The following is a 26370-nucleotide window of genomic DNA, read 5'->3' on the forward strand; positions in this document are numbered from 1 at the left end:
TTACAGAGGAGAAGGTGGCATACGAAAAAAATAAATGCTATTTTAGCTTCTAGGGAGGGGAGAGGGAAGCAATTATTTTTAGAATATGGTCTAGTTACACCCAGTTTTTGGAGAACTAGAAGAGTGTAATTTAATATCAGTGAATCCTTCAGGGTGGCGAAGTCTATGGAAACACAACTTTCAAATCTTTGTCACTGTGATTCCAGAGAGCACACCCGCAGTTAGCATGTGTGCTTGTGTGCATGTGCGCACTTCCGCACAGGTATGCTACCACCCAAATGGAGGTGGTGGTTGAAAGCACGAACGTGGCCTGACCTGTGGTGGCGCAGTGGATAAAGCATCGACCTGGAAATGCTGAGGTCGCCGGTTCGAAACCCTGGGCTTGCCTGGTCAAGGCACATATGGGAGTTGATGCTTCCAGCTCCTCCCCCCCTTCTCTTTCTCTCTCTCTCTCTCTCCTCTCTCTCTCTGTCTATCTCTCCCTCTCCTCTCTAAAAAAAAGTGAATAAATTAAAAAAATAAATAAAGATTAAAAAAAAAAGAAAGCACAAACGTGTCAGCCAAGTTTCTTGGATGAAGTGTAGCTAGGCTTTAGTCCATTATTTATGTAAAAGTGCTGCCAAATTTAGCATTCCTTATACTGGGAGAGCTAGAGAGAGAAAGTAGTTGAAACAGGAAAAGAGGAAAGAAATGATGAAATTAATTAGAAGAAGAATGATTGAATCACTATTGATATAACAAAGGATAACTGGGCAAGCTAATTCGAATGTTTTCCCCAAAATTAAAGGCAAGTATAAATACTGCCATAGCAGAAAATCTTAGTGTTGAACACTCTGCCTCAATTTTTTTTGTAAGGATTACATAATTGTATAATCAGATTTTCTTGTGATGCAAACCATGATAACATTGCATGTGTGATGAAGAATAAACTTGAGTCCCAGAGGACATCCTTGCTGCGGACTCTGTACCACAGCGTTTCCCTGCTTTGGATCGCACCAGTGATTTAAGGCTGTCGGGAATCATTCATCCCCCCGCCACGTGCAGCATGCAAACAGTTGGGTGCTCAGGGATTTTTAAGAAAAATTGTCTTTCATTCTGACTTCAGGTATTTAAACAAATATTGATTCTGGATGTGAAAGGATAGTTTCTGTAGCTAGAGCACTTCCTTCCGATATATTAAAAGCTATAATAATATTGGGTGTGGACTTTACATACCAATTTATATGTTAATATGATGAAATATGTATCATAATATCATCTTTATTTATTTAAATGGGGGGTGAGTAAATCTACCCACAAACTTTTTTGTGGATAGGGTTATTGGTTCTGTTTTATACTTGTTTGGAGGTTCCGCTGGCTTGATGCTTTTTTCCTCCTCTTTCGCTTCTCTGTGACCCCTCTCTGGCCTCCATCCAGGCCTCTCCTCTCAGCCTCCAGCCATCCCTGGGCAGGTTCTGAGAACCACCCATTCAGTTCTTGTCATGCGACTTCATTTTAACTGACTGTGGGTTCCTGCCTGTCATCTCAGTGAGCCTTTGTTTGCATTGTAAGCTGTTGTTTGTGAATTGTGGAACACGGTTCTCAAGTCACGGCACAGGTAAGGTGGTGGGAAATCATTTCGAAAACCAGGGACGTTTTGAATGTATGACTTTATTTGCCCACTTAGTAGGCATTTAACCACCTTCTGCTGGCCTGGTGTGGGTGCTGAGGGTCTAAGCAGCGAGGAAGAGAGGTCTCTGCTCCCAGTCCTGGATTCCAGCTGTGGGAGGGACAGATGTCCTACTAAGCCCCTCACACACACCATCTAATGTAGTCCTCACCACAGTCCTTTAAGAGGCTAACTTATACCATTTTAAGTATATTTGTAAAATCCCACGTTGTCCTTGAAGGGAGTCCTCATGCTTGACCCTTGTGCAGCTTTTTATTTTTTTTAAGGTCTCACATATTTGTTATTGAACCAACCTACTATGCAGGGAAAAAATCAACAAAGAGAAAAAATAATTTTTTTCAATAATTTCACAATAAAAACGCCCAACTGTCCAGACAGAAGTGATCTTTCCAGTGCAGGCAACCCAGCCGCAGCATAACTGAGCGAGCCAGCGCTCAGGTGGGAGTCCTAGACCCGGCTTCATTTCCTCCCCAGCACCTCCTCTTGGAGCTGTACCTAATTTTATCACCACTTCTCACCTGAATCTATTGGACTCTGGGCCAGGCACCTCTTGATCCTACGAGTCTTGTGAAAAGACATGGCAAAGAAGAGTCAGCTGTGTGCACCACAAGGGTGGAGCCTGGTGCAGTTTCTGAGGCTGCTGTTCACTTACCCCCTTGTTGGAACTTTTCTTCACTTGCAAACTACTATATCCCACGTCCGCATTCTCTTCCCACTCCCCTTGGCATTCCAGCCTTCCTCCCCCCCTCCCCTCCCCCTCCCCTTTCCCCCCTCCCTCACTTCATTCCCAGGATGTTGGTTTCTCCAAGCTCCTGTCTTTGTACTTTTCCTCTCCTTCCTTTTTAACGCTGATTCTGTTCTATAGCCTCAGCTCACGATCCTTTGTTTCCAGTTGCCCACTGGTGATTTATCTAACTTTGTATTACAGCTTCTGGCCCCTGGAGTAAAGCAATTGCTGATAAATGCTGGATTACTAAATTCTCTTACCCTTTCTATGAGGAGCTGGCTGAAGCCACTGAGGTCTAATTCTGTGGGTTTCTAAGAAAGTGCCCTGGCCCTCGGTCTGCCACTGGCACCCTCACAATCAGCCAGGCACCATTTATTTTTCTTCTGTACTTAGCGCCCAACCTACATTCTTCCTGCCTCTGCCCCATCGGTAGATTACTGCTGGGATGTTTGGCATTATTTTAGCTAGTGTTCAGTTTATTTTCCTAACTCAACTCACATTTTCTGAGGTGACGGGACTTTTGCTGCTGTCACTGACATAGAATTTGATGAAGACATCTGTCTTGAGAATGACGCATATCTGTCAATAGAAATGTTGGTCTGTTTTTACTCTTCTTGGGGATGCGTCATTAGTTGGCAAGTAAAAACATAGTCTATGAAGGTCACCCCACTTCTCTGCATCTGAACAGTGAGGTTAATGATATGGTTGTGAGGACGGACGAGATGAGATTCTGTGTAAAGTGCTTAGCACACTACCTGACGTAGAGGGTGTGCTCAGTGAAAGTTGAGGGTTACTAGGCATGTGCATCCCTACTGTGAATTAGTGGGAAGAGGAAGTCAGACCAGAGTCCTGGAGCTTAGATCTTTGATCGGTAAGACAGGAGGTTGGACCTAGCCGGGTAGCTCAGTGGAGAAAGCATTGACCCGGTGTGCCAGAGGTTGCATATTTGACCCCTGGTGAAGAGCAACCAATGAGTCCACAACTAAATGGTACAATGGGTTGATGCTTCTCTCTCTCTCTCCCTCTCTTCCCCTCCCTCTCTTCCCTTTCTCTCAACTCAATGGAATTAAAAAAAAAAAATAACAAGAGGTTGAGTCCTGTCTGCATTGAATAAAGGACACCGTCCTTCAAGTCACCTCTCTTATCTAGCTGTAAAAGAAGCCATTGAGCCTGACCAGGCAGTGGTGCAGTGGATAGAATGTTGGACTGGGATGTGGAAGACCCCCAGGTTCGAGACCCTGAGCTCACGAGCTTGAGTGTGTGCTCATCTGGTTTGAGCAAGGCTCACCAGCTTGAGCCCAGGGTCGCTGGCTCAAGCAAGGAGTCACTCGGTCTGCTGTAGCCCCCCCACCCCGGTCAAGGCACATATGAGAAAGCAATCAATGAACAACTAAGGAGCCACAACGAAGAATTGATGTTTCTCATCTCTCTCCCTTCCTGTCTGTCTGTCTGTCCCTATCTGTTCCTCTCTCTGACTCTCTCTGTCTCTGCCACACAAAAAAAAAAAAAAGAAGAAGAAGAAGCCATTGATTGGAGACTGGCATTAAAACCATTGACCAGGTCCAAGCACGTGGCATTATCAGCCCCTCTGTTGTATTTCCCACATGGTAGCTCAGGCAGTCCACACAGAGACTAAGTTTCCCATAAGCTGTGATATTAATTGGATACAGTTGGTTTATTCTTCTCATTTTTTGCCTGATTATATCTGTTTGCCATCTCTTGTTTCCTGTCTCTGGTCTGCAGATGGTCTGGCGGGCCAGACTCTATGCCAGTATCCTCTCCAGAAATGCTCATTGGTTGTGGAAAAGTCAGTTCTGAGGATTCTCTTATCTCTTCTTTGAAGCACATTCAGACCCTTAGGGAGAGATGCTAAGAAAGTTTTTGATACAGGTTCCTGTACAATCCAGCACTCGTTTGTTTTCTTCTCCAGGACCTACAGATAGAACAAGAGAGGAGTTCGTACAATATATCCGGCGGCTGCACGGCCCTCATTGTGATCTGCCTCCTGGGGAAGCTGTATGTGGCAAATGCTGGAGACAGCAGGTGAGCAGACTAGCCTCCTGGCTCTTACTGATTCCTATTGCCTTTTGATACTTTTTATCTTTTTAAAAATATGATTAGGAATAAAATAATTCCACTTGGATTTAGCTGTTGATAAATACAATACAGGTCTTCTCCTTCTGAATTAAAATGCATTTAAGAAGAACCAGTCAGCTGGTACTGAAAGGTAAAGGCCTTGCTCAATTGGGCAGCACATACACTAAATTTGGAACAATACAGAGAATATTAAGAATGGCCCCTGTGCAAGGGTGGTACATAAGTTCGTGGGGCATTTCGTATTTCGGAAAAAAAGGAAAGAAACAAAAAGCCCATCTTCTCTTTGTCCATAGTACCAGTTCATATGTATACACCTGTGATTAATCTAACCCAGGATATCCAGACATTTTTTTACTTCAGAACCTGATTTTTAATGAAAGCTTAGCAGAGGCATCCCATGTGAGAGTGACAGGAGAGAAAGGAATTTGAATGAAGTGGGTGTTTGGAGGGGACATGGGGTTATGCCCTGGCTGGTTCCACTTCTGCTCAGTGACTGCACTGTCCCCTCCCAGAAGCCTGGGAGGTTTTCCTGTCACGTGCATGCCCTTTGAGGTTGCCTTCTCTCTTCTGGGTTCAACCAAAAGGCCAAGAGACTATGGTTAACCCTTATCTATCTAGCATTATGAGGATTAAGAGTTACATTTTTAGTTTAAATCACTTATGTGCTCTGGCCAGATAGCTCAGTTGGTTAGGGCCTTGGTCTGGCAAACTGCGGCTCACGAGCCACATGTGGCTCTTTTTTTTTTTTTTTTTTTTTGCATTTTTCTGAAGCTGGAAACAGGGAGAGACAGTCAGACAGACTCCCGCATGCGCCCGACCGGGATCCACCCAGCACACCCACCATGGGGCGACGCTCTGCCCACCAGGGGGCGATGCTCTGCCCATCCTGGGCGTCGCCATATTGCGACCAGAGCCACTCTAGCGCCTGAGGCAGAGGCCACAGAGCCATCCCCAGCGCCTGGGCCATCTTTGCTCCAATGGAGCCTTGGCTGCAGGAGGGGAAGAGAGAGACAGAGAGGAAAGCGCGGCGGAGGGGTGGAGAAGCAAATGGGCGCTTCTCCTGTGTGCCCTGGCCGGGAATCGAACCTGGGTCCTCCGCACGCTAGGCCGACGCTCTACCGCTGAGCCAACCGGCCAGGGCCCCACATGTGGCTCTTTAGCCCCTTGAGTGTGGCTCTTCCACAAAATACCACGTGCGGGCGCTACCTCGATAAGGAATGTACCTACCTGTATAGTTTAAGTTTAAAAAGTTGGCTCTTAAAAGAAATTTCAATCGTTGTACTGTTGATATTTGGCTCTGTTGACTAATGAGTTTGCTGACCACTGGGTTAGGGCATAGACCTGAGGCACAGTTTGATCCCTGGTCAGGGCACATACAGGGACAGATGTTCCTATCTCCTGCTTTCTCCCTCCCTCTCTCCCAAATCAATAAAATAAACATTTATTTTTTAAAAAATCACCAATGTGTTCTCACTTTAGGTGCAGGGAGTTTTTAGATTAGAGACATTGTAAAAAGTGTTCTAATATGTATTACATACTTCTCTGCCCATTTAATAACAAAAGATGTTGGCTTTCTAGCAAGACTTTTGCTAAAGACTGACTCTTTTCCTTCCTCCCTCCCTCCCTCCCTCCCTCCCTTCTTTCCTTCCTTCCTTCCTTCCTTGCCTATCATCAGTTTTTCTTTGTGACAGCTTAGTTATTCATTGATTGCTTTCATATGTGCCTTGACCGCGGGCCTTCAGCAGACCAAGTAACCCCTTGCTAGAGCAAGCGACCTTGGATCCATGCCTCTGTGGACTTTTGGTTTCTTGTGGTCAGGTCCCTGACAGGGTGGATGTAAGGCCAGTAGCTGTGGCCACCATCACAGCCGCCTGGCCCATGCAGGTTCGCATTTGATTCGGACAGATGGTAATGAAACAACAGAGCCAAGATCTGGTGGGCCACTAGCTTTAATCCTAGCTCGCACCCAGCGGGCAAGAAATACACACAGTGGGAAAACACTTCCCTTTCCATTCAGGGCTCCCAAGCCGCTGACTCATCCGAATATTCCTAGAATCAAAGGTTTCTACCTCACCAGCCTTATTCACCTCTGTTCCCCATCTCCTCCTCTCTGCACAAACTGGCTTCTCCTTCAGCACTCCACCATCTTGACTGCCTCTCCTCTGCAATGCTGATGGTAGGATCTGAGCGAGAGAGCCCCCTGGTCTGCCTTATCTTATAGTGTAGAAAATTAAAGCCTTTAAGCCAATATACAAATAAGGAAGTCTCTGATACAAAGCCACTTATCTGAGGCATAAATGGAATTACTCATAAAGTGCACCATCCTACATCATGCAACAGTGTGGGGAAAAACTTAGTTTTGAGAAGATCTTAGTATTAAAAGGGTGAGAAAGGCTTAGTCTTAAGACTGAGCCTTAGGCTATAATGACCTTGCCAGCCTACAGCCTGTCTCCCACACCTAATGCAAACTGTAAGCAAGCAAACATATATATCATATTTACAAACTTATTTGACTGACACCTTCCAAGCTACACTTCTAACAACTTCCCTTTGCTCCTAGCCCACTGTGAGACTGGGCTGGGAAGTCTCATGGAGGTCACAGAAATGGAAATTTATACTTAGGAATACTGGCACAAGATTATTGTGGTCAAGATAGTGACCTTATTTATCCTTGGTTGCTGAGATAAGATGAAACAGTGAGTCCATGTCAGAGGGACTTTCTAATAGAGAAGACCAGAGCTTTACCACACCAAGATTTTCAGGGCCCAGTTCTCTAATTTGCTGATGATGTGAAACCAAGTAAAGGGGATGATTAACAAGATTCAAAATGACCTTCAGTGCCTGGGAGGGTGGGCTGACCTTAATCAGGAGAAGCATAACCATAGTCAAGATGAAGTGCAGTATCTGTTGAAAAGGAGAACAAAACAAAACACTATCTGGATAGGGGAGAAAGACTTAACCACCGGTTCTCATTTATTTAAAACCTAATTTAAATTGATGGTAAATTCTATCTGGTTAGTGTTGTGATCATAGGCTGCAACATTTGAAGTATAAGGCAAATAATAGCTAATGGTTTTCAGCTGGCTTACTTTGCCTATAATATGCCATTTCTAATTTCTAGGGCTTTCCACGAATAACCTAATTAATCTTCACACAGAACCTTTTGGGGAAGTGCTGTCATTAATTTGATTTTACACATGAAGTTTCTCTCTAGGTGACACACTTCAACATGCACATGAATGAACAGGAACCTTCCAAAGAGACCAGAATGAAGAGGGATGATGAAAAGTCAAATTAACTAGAGTCCCTTTTCCAGCTAGGTGAACAAATAACGTGTGTTGCTATAAAAGAGATTTTTGGGTATTTGCAGGTATGGGGCGGCGGGGGGGCCAGTCAGGCTTGCTCTCCGTGCATCTGGTGCAGAGGTGACAGCCACAGGAGGACAGGTCGTGGTTAAGAGCAGGGACTCACTCTGCCTGGGTTGATCTTGGCTCTGCCACTTTTAGTTGTGTGTGACCTCGGGCCAGTCTCCTGTTTCCAGGGCCTCAGTACTGATACCTCTCAATGGTGATGATGGTTGTACCCACTTCATAGGTTAGATTAGATGAGCAGATAGGTGGAAAGCTCTTCACACAGGATCAGGGCCTCAGTAACTGCTCAGAACTAGCTAACTGCTGTTTTCATTGTGCTCAATTCGAGTTCATTGAGAGCATTCTGTACTCAATGGGAGCTGTCCAGAAATGTGGTGAGCTGCTGTGGAAATAGTGGGTTCTCTCTCTTTTTTTTTGGTATTTTTTTCTGAAGCTGGAAACCGGGAGAGACAGTCAGACTCCAGCATGCGCCTGACCGGGATCCACCCGGCACGCCCACCAGGGGGCGACACTCTGCCCACCAGGGGGCAACGCTCTGCCCCTCTGGGGCGTCGCTCTGCCACTACCAGAGCCACTCTAGCGCCTGGGGCAGAGGCCAAGGAGCCATCCCCAGCGCCCAGGCCATCTCTGCTCCAATGGAGCCTCGCTGCGGGAGGGGAAGAGAGAGACAGAGAGGAAGGAGAGGGGGAGGGGTGGAGAAGCAGATGGGCGCTTCTCCTGTGTGCCCTGGCCGGGAATCGAACCCAGGACTTCTGCACGCCAGGCCGACGCTCTACCACTGAGTCAACCGGCCAGGGGGGTTCTCTCTTAAGGAAAATATTTATGCATAAACTGTATTACCACCTAGCAAGAATATTGTACTAATTAATTTGATTTTTCAAAGTCTATTAACTTATGACTTTAGGAGAATCTTAAAAATATTGTGACTGTTTTTTATTCTTATGAGTTGCATGATCTCAGTTTGTATAAGGAAAGGCACAGCTGTTTTCTGTTGTACACTGGCATATGAGGCAGGCTAAGTATGGAAGCAGGAGATCCCAAAATTGGCCTAGAGAAGCAATGGCTTTGTTTTCTGTAGGCATTGGGGGACCTAGGGTGAAGGAGGGTCTGTATCCTTAACCCTTCTCTTCCAAAGTCTCTGAGGGGTCTCCATCCAGTCAGCTGGACAGGAACAGGGGATGGAAGGAGCACTCAGGGAAGGTTTTCTGGCTGGGGCCCAAGGTACACATCATGGCCACATGCTTTCCATTGGCTGGAATTCCGGTACAACCTGAGTGACGAGAAAGACTGCAGGGAAGTGTAGTAGTTGTTGACATAAGACCATCCAAACCTTTAGAAAACTTTATAAAAATTTGTTTGAGACGAACAGAGGACAGACACATCTGGAAGCAAGATCTTGACAGACTGAGGAAATGCTCTGAAGAAGGACAGTTCTGCAGTTTTCTTTCCTCTTTTCTTTTATTATTTTTTTCTGGAGACAGAGCAACAGGGAGAGACAGGCAGGACAGGAAGGAAGGGAGAGAGATGAGAAGCATCAAGTCTTTGTTGTGGCACCTTAGTTAGTTGATTGCTTTCTCACACGTGCCTTGACCAGGGGGGCTAGAGCAGGGCAAGTGAACCCTTGCTCAAGCCAGCGACCTCGGGGTTTCAAAACTGGGTCCTCTGCATCAATGGAAAGCCAGTAGCCACGGCCACCATCACAGCTGTCTGGCCCATGCAGGTTCGCATTTGATTCGGACAGATGGTAATGAAACAACAGAGCCGAGAACTGGTGAGACATTTAGCTTTAATCCTAGCTTGCACCCAGCGGGCAGGAAGTACACAGTAGGAAAACTCTTCCCTTCCCATTCAGAGCTCTCAAAGCCACTGACTTATCTGAGTTTCTTAGAACCAAAGGTTTGTACCTCACCAGCCTTATTCACCTCTGTTCCTCGTCTCCTTTTCTCTGCACAAACTGGCTTCTCCGTCAGCAGTCCACCATCTTGGCTGCCTCTCCTCTCCTCCATGTGGCCTTTCTCTGTTCTCCCCTCTAATGCTAATCTCAGGAACCGAGAGAGAGCAAGCTCCAGGTCTGCCCCACTTTATAGTGTAGAAATCAAAACCTTTAATCCAATATACAAACAAGGAAGTCTCTGATACAAAGTCACTTATCTGAGGCATAATGAGATTCCTCATGAGAGTGCACCACCCCACATCAAAAAGGGTGGGAAAGGCTTTGTCTTAAAACTAAGCCCTAGATTATAAGGATCCTGCCTGCTTACAGCCTGTCCCCCTACTTCCAATGCAAACTATAAGCAAGCAAACATATACATATTTATAAACTTATTTGACCAACATGGCACCTTAGTTAGTTGTTCATTGATTGCTTTCTCATATGTGCCTTGACCAGGGGGAGCTACAGGAGAGCAAGTGACCCCTTGCTCAAGCTAGCGACCTCGGGGTTTCATAACTGGGTCCTCTGCATCCCAGTCCAATGCTCTATCCACTGCGCCACTGCCTGGTCAGGCTGCAGTTTCTTTATACAATGGGTATTAAGGGAAGGAGTGTAGGGAATATTGCCTGAAGGTGGGAGGAAGCGAAGGGGGGGTGGGCTCTCTAGGAGTGTATTACAGGGTAGTTAACAAGATTATGTGCTTACTTTGAGAGTAGTTATGTCTCCAAAGAGTCTGGAAAAGCAGATTGCTATGGCATTTCTAAGGTGTGTTAACCTAGATGAACAAGAACAATGGACATGCCTTGCTTAAGGCAGAGATAAACCTTTTTTTTTATAGGCCCAGGTGTGACTACCCACCATAACCTGTCCAGTTTCAAATTTATGATCAGTGTTGGGCAGATAAAATGTATTATGCTCATTTTGTTAAAAACGGCGCTGCCCACGTGAGGCCGTCGCCCAGGTGATATTAATGTGTGTTGAGAATCCTTGTAGCCTGGGGCTTGGTTTTGGGATTAAGCCTTTCCCACCCTTTTTGATGTGGGGTGGTACAATCCAATCATGCCTCATAGAGGTGACTTTGTATTAGAGACTTCCCTACTTTGTATATTGGATTAGAGGTTGTGAAGCTACAGTATAAAGTGGGGGCAAAATGGGAGTTTGCCCTCTTGGTTCCTGAGATTATCATTAGAGGAGAGAGTAGAGCCAGCAGCAGAAGGAGGCCACGTGGAGTAGGCCAGGAGAAGCAGCCAAGATGGCGGAGTGCTGAGTGAGATGCCAGTTTGTACAGAGTTGTATCTGGGTTAAGGAAGGAGATGGGGAACTGAGGAGAATAAGGCTGGTGAGCTAGAAACCTTTGATTCTAGGAAACTCGGATAAGTCAGTGGCTTTGTGAGCACTGAATGTGAGTGGGTTTTGGAGCCCAGTGTGTGTTTTTACTTGCCCGCCGGGTGCAAGCTAGAATTAAAGAAAATGGCCTATCAGTTTGTGGCTCCATTGTTTCTTTACCGACTGTCCGAATCCTATGCGAACCTGCATAGGCCGGGCGGCTGTGATGGTGGCCCTGGCCCTAACTACTGGCTTTACAATCACATTGGCCTGTGAGGTTACTTTTGGTCAGATTTATTACAGAGCTCCTTTTTTGTCCACAGTCTAAGTTGTGTTCGCAGGCCCAAGGGACACAGTTTCAGCCATCACTGGGCATGGAGGAGGATATTCATATTAGGTTCAATTAGTTATGATGTCTTTATTTGTTGTTCAATTTTTCCCCCATATCTTTTTTAAAGCCCAAACATCAGTTACCTCTTTTGTTACTTTAATTTTGTTATTGTTAGTCCTAAAAGAGGTATATTAAATTCAGCTTAGATAGACAGTGAAGATAGAACTGTCTCACTGTAACCCACTTTTATCTTGGAGAAGAATACATTTGGATAATGAAAAAGCTTACAAGTAAACAGCATGCCAAATATTTGTCTTTAGGAAGTTCATCATAGAAACTAATATTAATTCCATGTGTGTTAGTCAAATAAGTTTGTAAATATGATGTATATGTTTGCTTGCTTATAGTTTGCATTGGGTGTGGGGGACAGGCTGTAAGCTGGCAAAGTCATTATAGCCTAAGGCTTAGTTTTAAGACTAAGCCTTTCCCACCCTTTTAATACTAAGATCTTTTCAACATCCTTCTAATACTAAGATCTTCTCAAAAACTAAGCTTTTCCCCACACCCTTGACTATTGCATAATGTGGAGTGATGTGCTTTTACAGGAATCCCATTTATGCCTCAGATGAGTGGCTTTGTATCAGAGACTTTCTTATTTATATATTGGCTTAAAGGCTTCAATTTTCTATACTATAAGATAAGGCAGACCAGGAGGCTCTCGCTCAGATCCTACCATCAGCATTGCAGAGGAGAGGCAGCCAAGATGGTGGAGTGATGAAAGAGAAGCCAGTTTGTGCAGAGAGGAGATGGGGAACAGAGGTGAATAAGGCTGATGAGGTAGAAACCTTTGATTCTAGGAATACTCAGATGAGTCAGTGGCTTTGAGAGCCCTGAATGGAAAGGGAAGTGTTTTCCCACTGTGTGTATTTCTTGCCCACTGGGTGAGAGCTAGGATTAAAGGTAATGGCCCACCAGTTCTTGGCTCCACTGATTCATTACTGTCTGCCTGAATTCAATGAGAACCTGCATGTGAATGACCACAATGGTGGCCCCTGTGCATACAATGTGAAAGAAGAAAGGTTATATGAGTATATTGATGGTTTATGATTTTGCCAGTTTTATTGAAACTGATTTTTTAATTTTAGTTTTTCTTCTTTTGAGATTATTTTTAAATGGTCTTAAAGTTATGGTCTTGACATTATACCAGTTTAGTTTAATAATTTAGAAATACCAATTTAATAGTTTAGACTCTCATCTATTCTCAAATTGTAGTTCCTTTGTCTATTTTTTATTGAGGCACATTTCTCTTTTTGAGGTCATCCTTAATAGAGTCAAATTAATTACTATACACCAGTGGTTTTCAACCTTTTTTACACTTGGGGGCCAGTGAAAATAGGAGAATTATTTCAAGGACTGTTAAGGCAGAAATAAAAAACATTAGTAGTATTTTGTGTGTTGTCTCTTAGTTATAATAATATAAAATGAAAGTTCTCTAAAATAACCAGATAAACAGTAAAAAATGTATTTATATTTTAATAGGACACAGCAGACTGGCCTGAGATTTTTGGCAATTGGTAGTTGAAAAACACTGGACGAATCAATAATAAGCATGTCTCACTCCGTCTTAATGTTAAGTAGTTGTAAAGCCAGTAGCCGTGGCCACCATCATAGCCGCCTGGCCCATGTGGTTTCGCATTTGATTCAGACAGACGGTAATGAAACAATGGAGCCAAGAACTGGTGGGCTATTAGCTTTAATCCTAGCTTGCACCCAGCAGGCAAGAAATGTACACAGTGGGAAAACACTTCCCTTTCCATTCAGTGCTCCCAAAGCCACTGACTTATCCGAGTTTCCTAGAATCAAAGGTTTCTACCTCACCAGCCTTATTCTCCTCTGTTCCCCATCTCCTTCTCTCTGCACAAACTGGCTTCTCCTTCAGTACTCTGCCATCTTGGCTGCTTCTCCTCTCCTCCACGTGGCCTTTTTCTGCTCTTCCCTCTAATCTCAGGAACTGAGAGGGAGCAAGCTCCCAGTCTGCCCCATTTTATAGTGTAGAAATCAAAACCTTTAATCCAATATACAAACAAGGAAGTCTCTGATACAAAGTCACTTAGGGTGGGAAAGGCTTAGTCTTAAAACTAAGCCTTAGGGCAGTGGTAGTCAACCTGGTCCCTATGGCCCAATAGTGGGCATTCCAGCTTTCATGGTGGGTGGTAGCGGAGCAACCAAAGTATAAATAAAAAGCGATTTAACTATTATAAGTTGTTTTATAAAGATTTATTCTGCCAAACTTAGCCAAAATCCGACACAAAGTACTTGGTAAGTAATTATTATTATATGCTTTAACTTGCTGTAACTCTGCTTTATAAATTTTATAAAGTAAAGTTACTTCCCTACTTTATAAATCACCATTACTATGGAACCAGTGGGTGGTTAGAAAATTTTACTACTAACAGAGATACAAAAATGGGCAGTAGATATAAAAAGGTTGACTACTCCTGCCTTATGGTATAACAACCCTGCCTGCTTACAGCCTGTCCCATATAACCAATACAAACTATAAGCAAGCAAACCTATATATCATATATACAAACTTATTTGACCAACATTGGTGTATGTTTCCTTGTGCATGTGTTACACTGTCAGAGCCCCAAAGTGAAGATAATATAGAGCTGGCTAAAATGCCACTGAAGGAGCAGGATTCAACAAATATATAGATGTCAGCCATGAGCCAGGGGAAACATGGTGAATGAGCAGACCAGGCTCTGGGTCCATATCCAATGCAGCGTGATGGAGAAGTGCAGAACTTTGGGAGACAGATAAGCACTGGGGTTTAATGAGTGCAGGCTCTCTTGGGTAAAAGGGGAAACTCTAGCACAAATGTAGTTGTGTTCTTTGGCTCCCAGAATAACAGCGACTGTACACTGTATCAACAAGATTCCTTTGCAGGTGGAAATTTCTCGCTGCAGAATCCTGTGGCCTGGGCCTCTTGCACAGTGACACTGCTGTGGTTGTGACTAGCACTGGAAAACTTGGTTGGCACTTAGGGTCATTTTGTGATACAAATACTTTTGGTGGGATCGTACTTGGTTTTGTGAACTGTGAGCTTCATTGAATCATCAGCAGTGGGAAATGGTCTGAGGTATTTGTGGTTTGATGGCAGGGCATTGCTCTTCACTGAGCGGTCCTTAAGGGTGTGCAGTGTATGGTGATTGGGTGGTTAGTGTGCTCTGGGTACTTATCTGGACAGGGTGTAGAACCTTCCACTTTGCCCTCGAGCAGACACCCAGGCTGCTCTGCGGGGCCGGAAAGCTGCCTGGACTTGGTCTACAGGGCAGTGAGTGAGTGAGTGAGTGTGAGCAACCTGCTCCAAAGATGCCAGAGTTGCCTGCATATCAGAATCACCTGGGGAACTTTTCCCTTTTTAATTTGCTTGTCTTTCAGCATTTTATTATGAAAATTTAAAACGTACAGAAAAATTGAGAGACAGTGCATTCCCATATACCTAATACTAAAATTCTGCAATTACTGTAATAATATTTTACTCACATATCTATCCACCTGCAAGTCTCTCTGTTAATCAAGTGCAGATGTCTGTGTACCTGCCTTGGGGATTAAAAAAAAAAAAAAAGCCAGGCCCCTGTTCTCAGACTCAGTCAGAATTATTGGAGGTGGGGCTGGAAGTACTTTAAAAGCACTCCAGCGGTTCTCCTGGCACTGCGGGTCCAGTCCAGATGCCCTTTGGAGTTGCCGTGGAAAATGAGGCCCAGAGAAAGCCCCTTCCTCAGGCTCACCTGTAGCCTGCAGCAGGGCCAGGACTAGAATCTAGGTTGTCGCCTGTTTCTGCTCTTCACTCTGCAAGATTTTGCTTCGTATGTATCTACTCAGCAACATCAGACCAGATAATACCCTGCCTGCTCTTCCTGTCCGTGAAGGTTTGCTGAGTGCAGATGTCTGATGCCATCCATAGTTGCCTCAATGAAAGAAAAGGAGAAGGAGCTCCGGACTGGGAGGTGAACTCCAGCCTCTCTCAAACTGCACCCTCTAAAACCCGTCACTCACCGACCTTCAGTTCCCTGCTTGAAAACAAGCAGAGTCACCAGGATCTCGTTAATTTCAGGATGGCATACTGGTCTGAGATCTGGTGACCACTAAATGACACCAGCTGGAGGCTGGCATGGCCAGCCAGCTCCCTGCATCCCCAGGCCTTGATCCATTTTCCTCACTTGTCTTTCTGGCTTAGATCCCAGAAGACAGATCAGATGCCCCAAAGCTTGAGCCCAGGAAAGATTTTCAGCTGCTGTCAGTGCCAGCTGTGATGAGAACTGGGCTGTAGGGGTTGCCCCAGGCCTGAGTCTCCTGGGATGCCTTCCCCAGGCTCTGGTGGCTTCTGGACCACCCAGCACTGACCTTCACTTCCTTCAAGCCTCAGAGGCCCTGGCTTCTGGCTCCAGCCTGTGTTTGTTACCTGGACATTAAGAGTGACCATTTTTCATAGCTTCAGCTCTTATTCTGAACTTGCAGCTCACCAGGTTAGTGGCTGTGTGCGGGTCTGATGGGCGGGCACCAATTTTCCCTCAGTTTGTATCCTGCCGTCCAAATGGGAAGTAGTCTCTCTCTCTCTCTCTCTCTCTCTCTCTCTCTCTAGTGAGAGGAGGGGAGATAGAGACAGACTCCTGCATGCGCTCTGACTGGGGTCCACTCGGCAACCCCTGTCTGAGGCCAACACTTGGACCAACTGAACTATACTCAGCACCTGAGGCCAACACTTGAACTAATCAAGCCACTGGTTGCGAGAGGGGAAGAGAGAGAGAAGGGGGAGAGGAAGGGGATGAGAAGCAGATGGGTGCTTCTCATGTGTGCCCTGACCGGGGCTTGACCCTGGGATGTCCACGTGCTGGGCCATCGCTCTATCCACTGAAACAACCAGCCAGGGCAGTCGTTTCTCTTTTACCCCTTAGGACTGCCTACCTATAGTGCCTACTAGTACTACCACCACTATGAGGACTACTGTCGCCATAACTACGACTGCTAGTACTGCGTGACAAGGACTGCTACTACCGGTACCGTTATTACTAGTAGTGCTGCCACTAGCACCACCACCACTACTGCTAGTGTTACTGCCATCACTAGTAGTACCATTACCACTAGTACTACAGCTACTGCTGCTGCCGCCTGCCTCTCAGTCGGTGGCTTCAGTAACAGGGATTGGGGGCACTTCCACGTATTTACCCTCTACTGCTTCTCTCTCCGCCTGGGTTCTTGTTGACTTATCCCTCTGATCCCTGCCCATTTAGGGTCTCAGTGTGCCGCAGACCTCAAGAGCAGTTGGCATCACTTTGTCCTTGGGGAGGATTTCTTTTCAGGTCATGGCTCGGTATGGTTTTGATTCAGGCCAGCTTCGTACCTCAGACAGGTGTCACTGTTTGACTCAGTAATTGTTTGTGTTAAATCCCTGGTCGGCAAACCGCGGCTCACGAGCTACATGCAGCTCTTTGGCCCCTTGAGTGTGGCTCTTCCACAAAATACCACATGCGGGCGCTACCTCGATAAGAAATGTACCTGCCTATATAGTTTTAAGTTTTAAAAATTTGGCTCTCCAAAGAAATTTCAATCGTTGTACTGTTGATATTTGGCTCTGTTGACTAATGAGTTTGCCAACCACAGTGTTAACCCAAGATTTATGTGGGTTATTTAAAAAAGCGATGTGAAATAAAAAATGAGATAGAAATCTAAAATGAAGTTTTCAGAGAGTGGCAAAGGGAGACCCTCAACCAAAGGGCACGTGTGGGTCTGGGTGGAGGACGGTCAGGACACAGAATGGAATGGGGATGTAGAGTGTGCACTTGGAACTCTCTTGGGCTTGAGTTGATTTCTAGCTGCACAACTTACAGCATGACTTTGGCAAGGTACAGGATCTCACTAAGGCCCACTTTGATCATCTGTTTTAATAAAATACTGATAGCCTCTTATGGCAAACTGTTTACGATTAAACAAGATGATACACATAAGGCAATTATCTTGTTTCGTATGTAGTAAGACAACATAGTAATACTAGTTAGCTCTAGTCGGTATGAAAATAGGAAGTCAGAAAGACTAGATATTGACTAAAAGTACAGGATTTAGAGCCAAGCATCTTGGGTTTGAATTCCAGCTCCCTCAGTTACTGTGTGACCTTGAGCAAATTACTTAGCCATTCTGTGTGCCAGTTACTTTTATCTGTAAACAGGAATTATAACAGTTTCTATATCATAGAGTCAGTGTGAGGATCAAGTTAGTTAATTCAATTAAAAAGTATCTGCAAGTCCATTGGGTGCCAGACAATGTACCGAGAATTAGAAACTTAGTTAATAGTGGAGATAAAAACCCCTGTTCAGCCTGACCAGGCGGTGGCGCAGTGGATAGAGCATCAGGCTGAGATGCAGAGGACCCAGGTTCGAGACCCTGAGGTTGCCAGCTTGAGTGCAGGCTCACCTGGTTTGAGCAAAGCTCACCAGCTTGGACCCAAGGTTGCTGGCTCGGGCTCGAGCAAGGGGTTACTTGGTCTGCTGTAGCCCCACGGTCAAGGAACATATGAGAAAGCAATCAATGAACAACTAAGGTGTTACAACGAAAAACTGATGATTGATGCTTCTCATCTCTCTCCATTCCTGTCTGTCCCTATCTATCCCTCCCTCTGACTCTGTAAAAAAAAAAAAAAGAACCCCTGTCCAAAAGGAGCTTGTGGGTGTGTGTGTGTGTGGAGAGAGACTGGTAATCATTAAAATACAGAAGTAGAACATACACATGTTAAAGAATTGAACATGATGTGCTGATTGAATGTATTTGAAGTGTTTAGACAAGTGTTTATCTTCTATATAGAAAGTACTTAATAAATGTTAGTTTTTTAAATGTTGATTATTTATTATTGCTGTTGTTACTACTAATACAAAAGATGCCACTTTAATACAGCTTAGTTTATAATAAAAACATGATGCAAGGTAAAATAAATGTTGTGCTACAATGTAGATGACTTGGTTATGAAAGGGCTACACTGATTTTTGGCTGGTGTAAAGTGTGTGTTGTGAACTGTTCAGATAGTATTCCTGAGCTGTTTCAGGACTCCAGGGTGGAGTAAACTCATCTTATCCAGTAGTGCAGCCAAATACTAGCTCTGGACTGTAGAACTATGTTCTCATGAGAGTGGATCTGGATAACATGCTCAAGTCAAGCTGACACATTTGGTGAGACCATGGTGCTGGTGGTGGGGCTCCATATAGTTTACAATTATACTTTAGGTGGTAGGCAATCTCTAATATGACTTTGTGTTTGTTTTTTACCTAGTGTCTTGGCAAGTAGTGGGTGGTCTCTCAGGAACACAGAATAAGTCCTTTTTCAGCAAAACCCTTTTAAAAAGCCTACAGGCATGCAGCAAACAAGGTGGGATTTTTTTGTTTGTTTTCTTTTTCTTGCAAGACTTAGCTGCGAAGTCAAGGTGCTCAAGGACTCAGTGCCCCATGGAGCTTAGGGGCACAAGAAGCCCTCAGTGGCTGCTTGGTCCGGAGCCTGCCTAACCGTCTGCATCAAGTTGTCTGGCTGCGCAGCTCTCAGACCCGTGCTTTTCTCTTCCAGGGCTATCCTAGGCATAAAGAGGCTTTTGAAGTTGCAAGAATGGGAACTCATTCCCAACCATGGGCCACCAGGCCTGCCTGCAAAAATTGGATTCATGCCGTTTTCTTGCAAATTCATCCATCTGTGTGCTAGCCCTCCCTCCCACTCCCTGGAACCCAAAGTTTTGGTTCTTTTCCATGTCAAAGTTTATGTGTAGTTCTTTCTCTCCTCTCAGTCATGTTCTTTGTAAACCTGAACTGGCACATCATAGCCATCATTCTCACCAGTATTTTAAATACATATGGTCCCTCTTTCAAATGGGCTGCTTCAGTTCTCAATGTTAATAGGTCATCTGAAAAATGGCTAGGCTATATTAGTCACTTCTCAGACTCTTCATTTAAACAAAATTGTAGCAAAGAACCTGTGTGGTGGTAAATAGCACAGATTCTAGAGACAGACTAGCCACGCTCTGGCTCTGTTACTTATCATAGTGCTGCGTGAGCCTGAACAAAGTACCCAACCTCTCTGTGCCTTTCCCCCCATATCAGTGCAATAGGGATAATAAGAGACCTTTTCTATATTAAGGTTGGTAGAAGGATTATAAGTGTGTAAAATGCTAAGCACTGTTTCTGGACTATAGTAAATGCTCAATAAATGGATAATAATTATTAATCATTATTATTAACATCATTATTATCCTTCATCAGGAGTCCCTTAGAGTTTTCCATGGAGTTGTTAAAAACCACAGCACAATACTGTGATTTCAGTATCATACTTTTCCCATGGTGTCTTGCCTACAGGAGGCATTGAAGAAATTCAAATACAGAAGGGCTGACAAACCAGTCTTCATGCTGTGTTCTAGAAGGGATACGTAGTTAGCTTATGAAGAGTCAGTCTCTCAAATAGGCTGAGTCTGTTCAGGCCACCAGATGGGTTTTGTTGATGACCGGCAGCTACCTGCTTGCCCTCTGCCTGAGGGTGAGGGATGCGTGTGAGACGCTGCACCAGGCCTCCTACATGTTGCATGAACTCGGGCTCTGCGTACAAACCTCTTCATCCCTGAGTAGCCTGGGTCTGAAGGTCAGAGCCTTCTCGGCATGACAGTGCTACACCAGGAGGAGTTAGACCCTGCCCTTCTGCAGGGCCGCTGTGCTTTCTGTAGTGGGTATTGAATCATATCATGCAAGGCATTAATTACTGTTTTACTCCTTGCCAGCAGGCAGCCTTCTGGTTAACCGATTGTTTCTATTAGAACTCTCAGGCTTACCATGCTGGGAATTGTCTGGTGGTGCTAGGAAGAGAAATAGCACTCATAGGTTTCCTAATGTGTCTGTGTATAGTAATGTGTGTAGCACATGAATATGTATGAAGAGCTGTTAAAGTAAGTATGTATCAAGTTAGGCCTTAGAGAAATCAGGCAGTGGGCTTCAAAAGCCAGACGAACCAGCTGTCTTTTTTCATCACTTGGCATTTCACGGGAGTTTACACCTAGCTTTATTTAGCTTCAGAGGCACACTGATTTCTTCCAGCAGATCAGCATTCGTTGGCTCCGGGCCTTACTTACCTGAAGTAGTGACTCTCTCCCCACCCCTTCCCTGCAGTACCACTTCCTTTCCCACCTTGCCCTGCAGAGTGGAGGAGCTGGCTAGCTGCCCTCCAAACATTTTTCCTCCAGGGCTCCGGAGATTACCGGGGACTGCGTTCCTCCGCTTTCTGTGCAGTTGCTGTGGTTACATAGCTGAGTTTCAGCCAAGGGGCCGTGAGCCACTTCTCAGGCCTGGCCCATGAAAACTCCTTGCATACCGGAACTGTTGAATTGAGTCCTCCCAAAAAGATATGGCCAAGTCCTCACATAGCTGTGAATGTGACCTTCTTTGGAAATAGGACCTTTGCAGATGTCATGAAGATGGAAGTTAAGGTGCAGTCATACTGGATTTGGGAGGCCCTAAATCCAGTGATGGGTGTTCTTATAGTAAGGCCGTGTGGCTGCACAGAACACACAGGGAAGGTTATGTGAAGATGGAGGTCGCAGTTGGGGTTAAGCTGACTAAAGTCAAGGAACAAGGTGTGCTGGGAAACACCAGAAGCTAGGAAGAGGCAGTGAAGGATTCGCTTCTAGAGGCGTCAGTGGGAACATGGCCCTGTTAACACTTTGACTTCAGAGCTTTAGCCTCCAGAAGTGTAGAGTCGGGTCCTGTTGGTCTAGGCCCCTGTTCAGAAACTGCACTCAAGAACCACATGTGGCTCTTTGGCCCCTTGAGTGTGGCTCTTCCACAAAATGCAATGTGCGGGCGCTACCTCGATAAGGACTGTACCTACCTATATAGTTTAAGTTTAAAAAATTTGGCTCTCAAAAGAAATTTCAATCGTTGTACTGTTGATATTTGGCTCAGTTGACTAATGAGTTTGCCGACCTCAGGTAGGCTACCAGGTTTGTGGTAATTTATGCCAGTCCTAGGAAATGCTCACACACACTGCCCTCTCATTCTTCCCTGTTCTGCTGACTAGAGGTTAACAAACCAAGGCAGGCTCCACAGGCGTGTATGCTGAAGGAGGCAGAATTCCCACAGCCTAATTACCTATGATTCCCACTCCCCACCCTCCCATGCTGATAGTGGGCTTTATGTTTCATATGTGAAGTAAAAATGTATCATGATAAAGCCATTGACATGTATAGGGTTTATCTTTTAGAGCAGCTAGTATTACCTTAATTAAAACACCTGTTTACAGAAGGTCTGAAGTTAGCTGCCATCAATACTCAGCCTTTCCCTTCTGGAAACAAGCTCTTGGGTGGCTGTCAGGATTTCACTTTCCTGGTTCCTCATCACACCTGTTCCTAAAATGCAGCCCGCTTTAGCCAGCTTCTGCACATCTGATCCCTGAGCCATCTCATGAACATTCATCAACCACTTACACCCCGATGTTGCCAAATACATAAGCCCAAACCAGACTTCTCTCCCATGACCACCTGCCTCCATCATCTCTCCATCCTGCCTCTCTGTGGAGCATCAGGGGTCTTCCAGGGGGGCACATGGAGCGTCAGCCTTCCTGCTACCCTCAGGCTTCGTCACTCCTCTTCCTCCACAGCCCCAAGCCTAACCCGCCTTCTGAGCCTATGACTTGGCACGTAGGGTAAGTACTCTCCAGATATTTGTCAGACATGGTAACCATGAACTTGCCACTTTTCAGTGTTTTCAAAGATCCTGTTGAGAGAAGCAGTACAGAAGGAGCATTTCTAGTCCTAACATCCTCTAGAAACTCCCCTGTCTGTCCCCAGATGAAGGCTGGCCCACACACTTGTGGGCCCCCTAAGTGGTTTTCTGAACTGCTTTCTTATGCCAAAAGCTTCCCTTGGAGAAGGTTACAAGAAGCAGCTCTTGGAAATGTTGCTATATTGCTGTAGGGGTCCTGCCAGAGCACTTGATTATTTCAACACGCACTGTCCTTTTTCTCAAGTACCATGGAGACTTTTCTGTCTGCGCTGGAGGGAAAGCCGGGGTCGGCCCTACACTAGGGAGCTAAGAGGGAGCCAAAGTCTGCTGCTGAAGTTTAAATGAGATATGTGCCATTCCTGACCGAAGGAGGGACCAGGGAGACAACAAGAAGTGCCGTATGTCTGATGTCACCTGCAGTCAGAACTGACAGGACACGGTTCGGTTGGGGAACAGGCTGGTGTTTTTCATTTTGGCCCTGGGATGAATAAACTGATCATGGTTGTTGTCTCAGTGCTGCCTGTCAGGGAGCACCTGTCACCACGTCTTAGGAAAGTTAAGAGCCTTCCCTCACATATATTTTTGTATTAACTTAATTCCTAGCTTCCACTGGATGTCCTTCATTTTATTTTTCACATATATTTATTTTTTAATTTTGTGTGTGTGTGTGTGTGTGTGTGTGTGTGTGTGTGTGTGAAAGAGAGAGAGAGAGATATCTCTCTTTTTAAAGTCCTTTCTGGAGCAAGGTACAGTCTATATAAATAAGATGTTCTGCAAACCTTTTTATGCTTAAAATGTCCAAAACTAAAGGAGTTTTCTCAAATGGTGCCCTTTCCCCTGCTCCCAATTTTGTTTTAAGGTGCCATTAAGATGTTCTGCAAACCTTTTTATGCTTAAAATGTCCAAAACTAAAGGAGTTTTCTCAAATGGTGCCCTTTCCCCTGCTCCCAATTTTGTTTTAAGGTGTCATTACTCGAAACTAGAAGCCTAGAATAATTTACAGTGACTGCGCTTTCTCCTTTCCCTTCTCCTCTCCTGTGTCTAGCACCAAATCCTGTCAGTGCCAATGGCATCTTTTGCAGGCTCCATGGAGAGATCCAGTTTCCTTTTGCTGGTACCCATTCGGTCACTAAAATGCTGGTGGCCACACCCTTCTCTGTTTAAAGCCTTTCAGTGACTTCTCATCTTCAGAATCAAGTCGAGACTGTCTCGCTTCATCTCCTGTCACTTCTTATCCTCGCGTACCAAGCCTTGGCCGCACCAGACTGCATGCTGACACCTCCCAGAACTGCACTGCCCTCTGGGCCTTGTTGGGGTAGCATGTTGCTGCTTTCGTCTTTGTCTTTCCAGCACCTTCCAGGATGTCTTCTAGAAGACTTGACTTCTGCATCACTTATTCCTTGAGGTCTTCCCTGTCAGCCTCTCCCTTTCCTGTCCCCTGGTGCCCCTCTGGGTGCCAGGGCCCCAGAGACCCCTTCTCTGTGCCGTTGCCTCACTTCCACACCGCAGTGTCATTGAGCGTCTCTCCCGCTCTCCCCTAATAGACCAGAGCTCGTTTGTGGCAGGACTCAAATCTCATGTTTGTATCCCCTCAAAGCTCTTCCAGGCGCAGGCTCAACTCTGCTTAGGCTCTTCAAAAAATTGTTTATAAATGGGATTGTTGTTTGAAAAATTTGTGACAACGCTGATGTTGTGGGCTTTGTAATACTTTCTAAAGGAGCCTGGGCCAGTGGGTGCGCCTGGTGTAGGGACGCACTAAACAGTGGGTGCACAGGGACCTGGAATAGGAGGCGACGGCTAATTATGGGGAAAGCACCCTTGCAGTCCCTGGCACAGGGTCACCTCATAAACATGGCCTCCCCCACCGTCCCAGGTCCCACTCCAGTCAGACCCGTGTCCTGTCCGTTCTGACTGCAGGTGACATCAGACATACGGCACTTCTTGTTGTCTCCCTGGTCCCTCCTTCCGTCAGGAATGGCACATCTCTCATTTAAACTTCAGCAGCAGACTTTGGCTCCCCCCTTAGCTTTGTCCTCCCAGACCACTTTTCACACACAATGGGAATAATCTTGGTAAAAGATCAGATCTCTGTTCTAAGCCCCTCGGAGCTTATTCTTAATATCATTAGAATGCCATGCAACCTGCCAGGTCCTCTGAATGGCCCCTGCCCACCTCTCCAGCCCCCTGAGCCTGTCTCATTGTCCTCACTGACCCTTTTCCGGCTCTTCCCAGGCCAGCGTGCTCCCACCACGGATTCTTCACATGTGCAGGTGCTTCTGCCTGAGCTGCTCTCTCCCTGGCTTTGCACATGGCTCCCTGCTGCCAGTCCTCAGGACTCAGTGTCCCCTCCCGGCCTCCCTGTCTCAGCACCCCAGCACCTCCCACAAAGATCTCTGCTTTTCCCAAGCTGTGCGCATGTGCGGTAGAGACTGCTCTCTCAGGTTCCCCCTAGAGCCCGGTGCTGGCGCAGGGTGGGCACTCAGGTAACACTTGCCAAAAGAAAGAAAACCGGGGAGGAAGAGATGTCTTGGGCGTTCTCATTTGATCAGTGAAAGTGTGGTGTTACTGGAGCTCCCATTACGCTCGAGGTCACATGGATTTCAGTTTAGTCAACCTTGTGTGGTGAAAATCTTCAAGCTTCTTTGGAATCTGAGCCCTTCATCTGCACAGTGTTATTTTTATTTTGTTCAGTATAGTTATTATCTAACAGTTGAGACAGCTTCGCTTCAGCTTGGTGGTCTGGCTCTGTCTGGCATTTGCAGCCATGATCGCCTCTCACTAATTTAGGGCATGCCTAGATTTCCAGTGCATGTGTTCCCTCTTGGCAATGTAGGACATAAGCCAGGGGACTTCGCTGTCCCCAGATGATGCCTCTTAACATACTGGCTGCAGAGTAAGTGATCTCTCTGGGTGCCTACTCTCTCGTTTCTTCTGGGTCACTGCCATTTGTTCTCATTTCACTATTTTTGTCCCTGATAATTGTCTGGAGGGAAATTCACCAGAGGTCAGCAGTTTTCGTGTTACTGGATTTTACAAAGGGACAGGGGAGGGGGGGTGGTCAGCACTGGTGTTGGGGCAGGGATCCAGTGCTGCCAGAGAAGGTAGCTGCTGGGTTCAGGTGGGGCTCCAGGCCCTGGGAAGAGCCCTGATGTTTGTTAGACGGTAGCAGAGTGCATCAGTGGGTGTCCCCAAATGTTCAGAATCAACCAGGAGTTTAGCTGGGAAGTCTATTGTGTGAGGAGGAAGCAGAGCGTACTAAAGGAAGAACCCCGAGGTGACCATGAAGACATGGCTGTCAGTCTGGCCAAACCGCTAGTCTCCCTAGAGCTTGGTGTCTTCATCCCTAAAGTGAAACATTTAAACTACTGGGATTTCTAAGCTCAGACATTTCTGTAAAGAAATGTACAGTAGTTTACCACATCTCTGCATCATGCACCTCTGGTAAATATTTGATCCAAAACTTACTTTGGAGTCACAATTAGTGATTTCGGTTTTCCGTATTTGACAAGTGTTCTCTCTCATTTTTTGCAGTGAGGGGGCAGCTGAGGAAGAAATGATCTCACAAGAGGTTGTAGCCATTTATGTGCTTTCAAATGCTTTGTCAAGTTATGAATAATTAGACTTGTGGCTGAAGAGCAGTTTACCACACATGAAGCAGGTGATTTGAAATGTCCCATTTTACCTGTTGACTCTGCCTGGATTCAGTGCTCAGCCCTTGATGGGTATTTATGTTTATCTCCACAGCACATTGTCCAGTAAAGGTTCTGTATAGCAGAGTCTGGCTAGCATGTGGATAAAACACAATCTTTAACCTAAGGCTCGGTGTGTACCTCTCAGAAGTACTCTAGGTCTTCAGGCTATCTGGTCACTTACTATAGAAAAAGTAATTTTTAGTCATCCTTCATGCCAAGAGAAGTTGACTGAGCTGCCTGATAATTCCTGGCTGTGGGAGGAAATTGCTCTTGGGTTAGATCCCCTTTCTTTTCTGCAGTGGAAAGGTATCAACACAATGTATAGCCAGTGTGGGGAGAAAGACTATAATTTTGTAGGCAGAAAGATAAGGAGTAGAACAAACACAGATTTGGTCAGGACACTGATTGGGGGGGTGGTACTA

General features: G+C 45.6%; 1 protein-coding gene and 1 non-coding gene across 4 annotated transcripts in view; both read left to right on the forward strand.

Annotated features, from left to right (window-relative positions):
* The window catches only part of PPM1H (protein phosphatase, Mg2+/Mn2+ dependent 1H), a 373609-nt gene that overhangs the window by 173092 nt on the left and 174147 nt on the right, over window positions 1-26370 (forward strand). For all 3 annotated transcript variants that reach the window (XM_066369322.1, XM_066369324.1, XM_066369321.1), the window contains exon 4: window positions 4327-4439. In XM_066369322.1, coding sequence (XP_066225419.1) covers window positions 4327-4439 — 113 coding nt within the window. The remainder of the gene's footprint in view (window positions 1-4326; window positions 4440-26370) is intronic.
* LOC136396550 (U6 spliceosomal RNA) lies at window positions 4633-4740 on the forward strand. Its single transcript, XR_010749820.1, has one exon. It is a non-coding gene; the product is annotated as a U6 spliceosomal RNA (small nuclear RNA).

The sequence above is a fragment of the Saccopteryx leptura genome, chromosome 2 (genome assembly GCF_036850995.1).
Source record: "Saccopteryx leptura isolate mSacLep1 chromosome 2, mSacLep1_pri_phased_curated, whole genome shotgun sequence".
Lineage (NCBI taxonomy): Eukaryota > Metazoa > Chordata > Mammalia > Chiroptera > Emballonuridae > Saccopteryx > Saccopteryx leptura.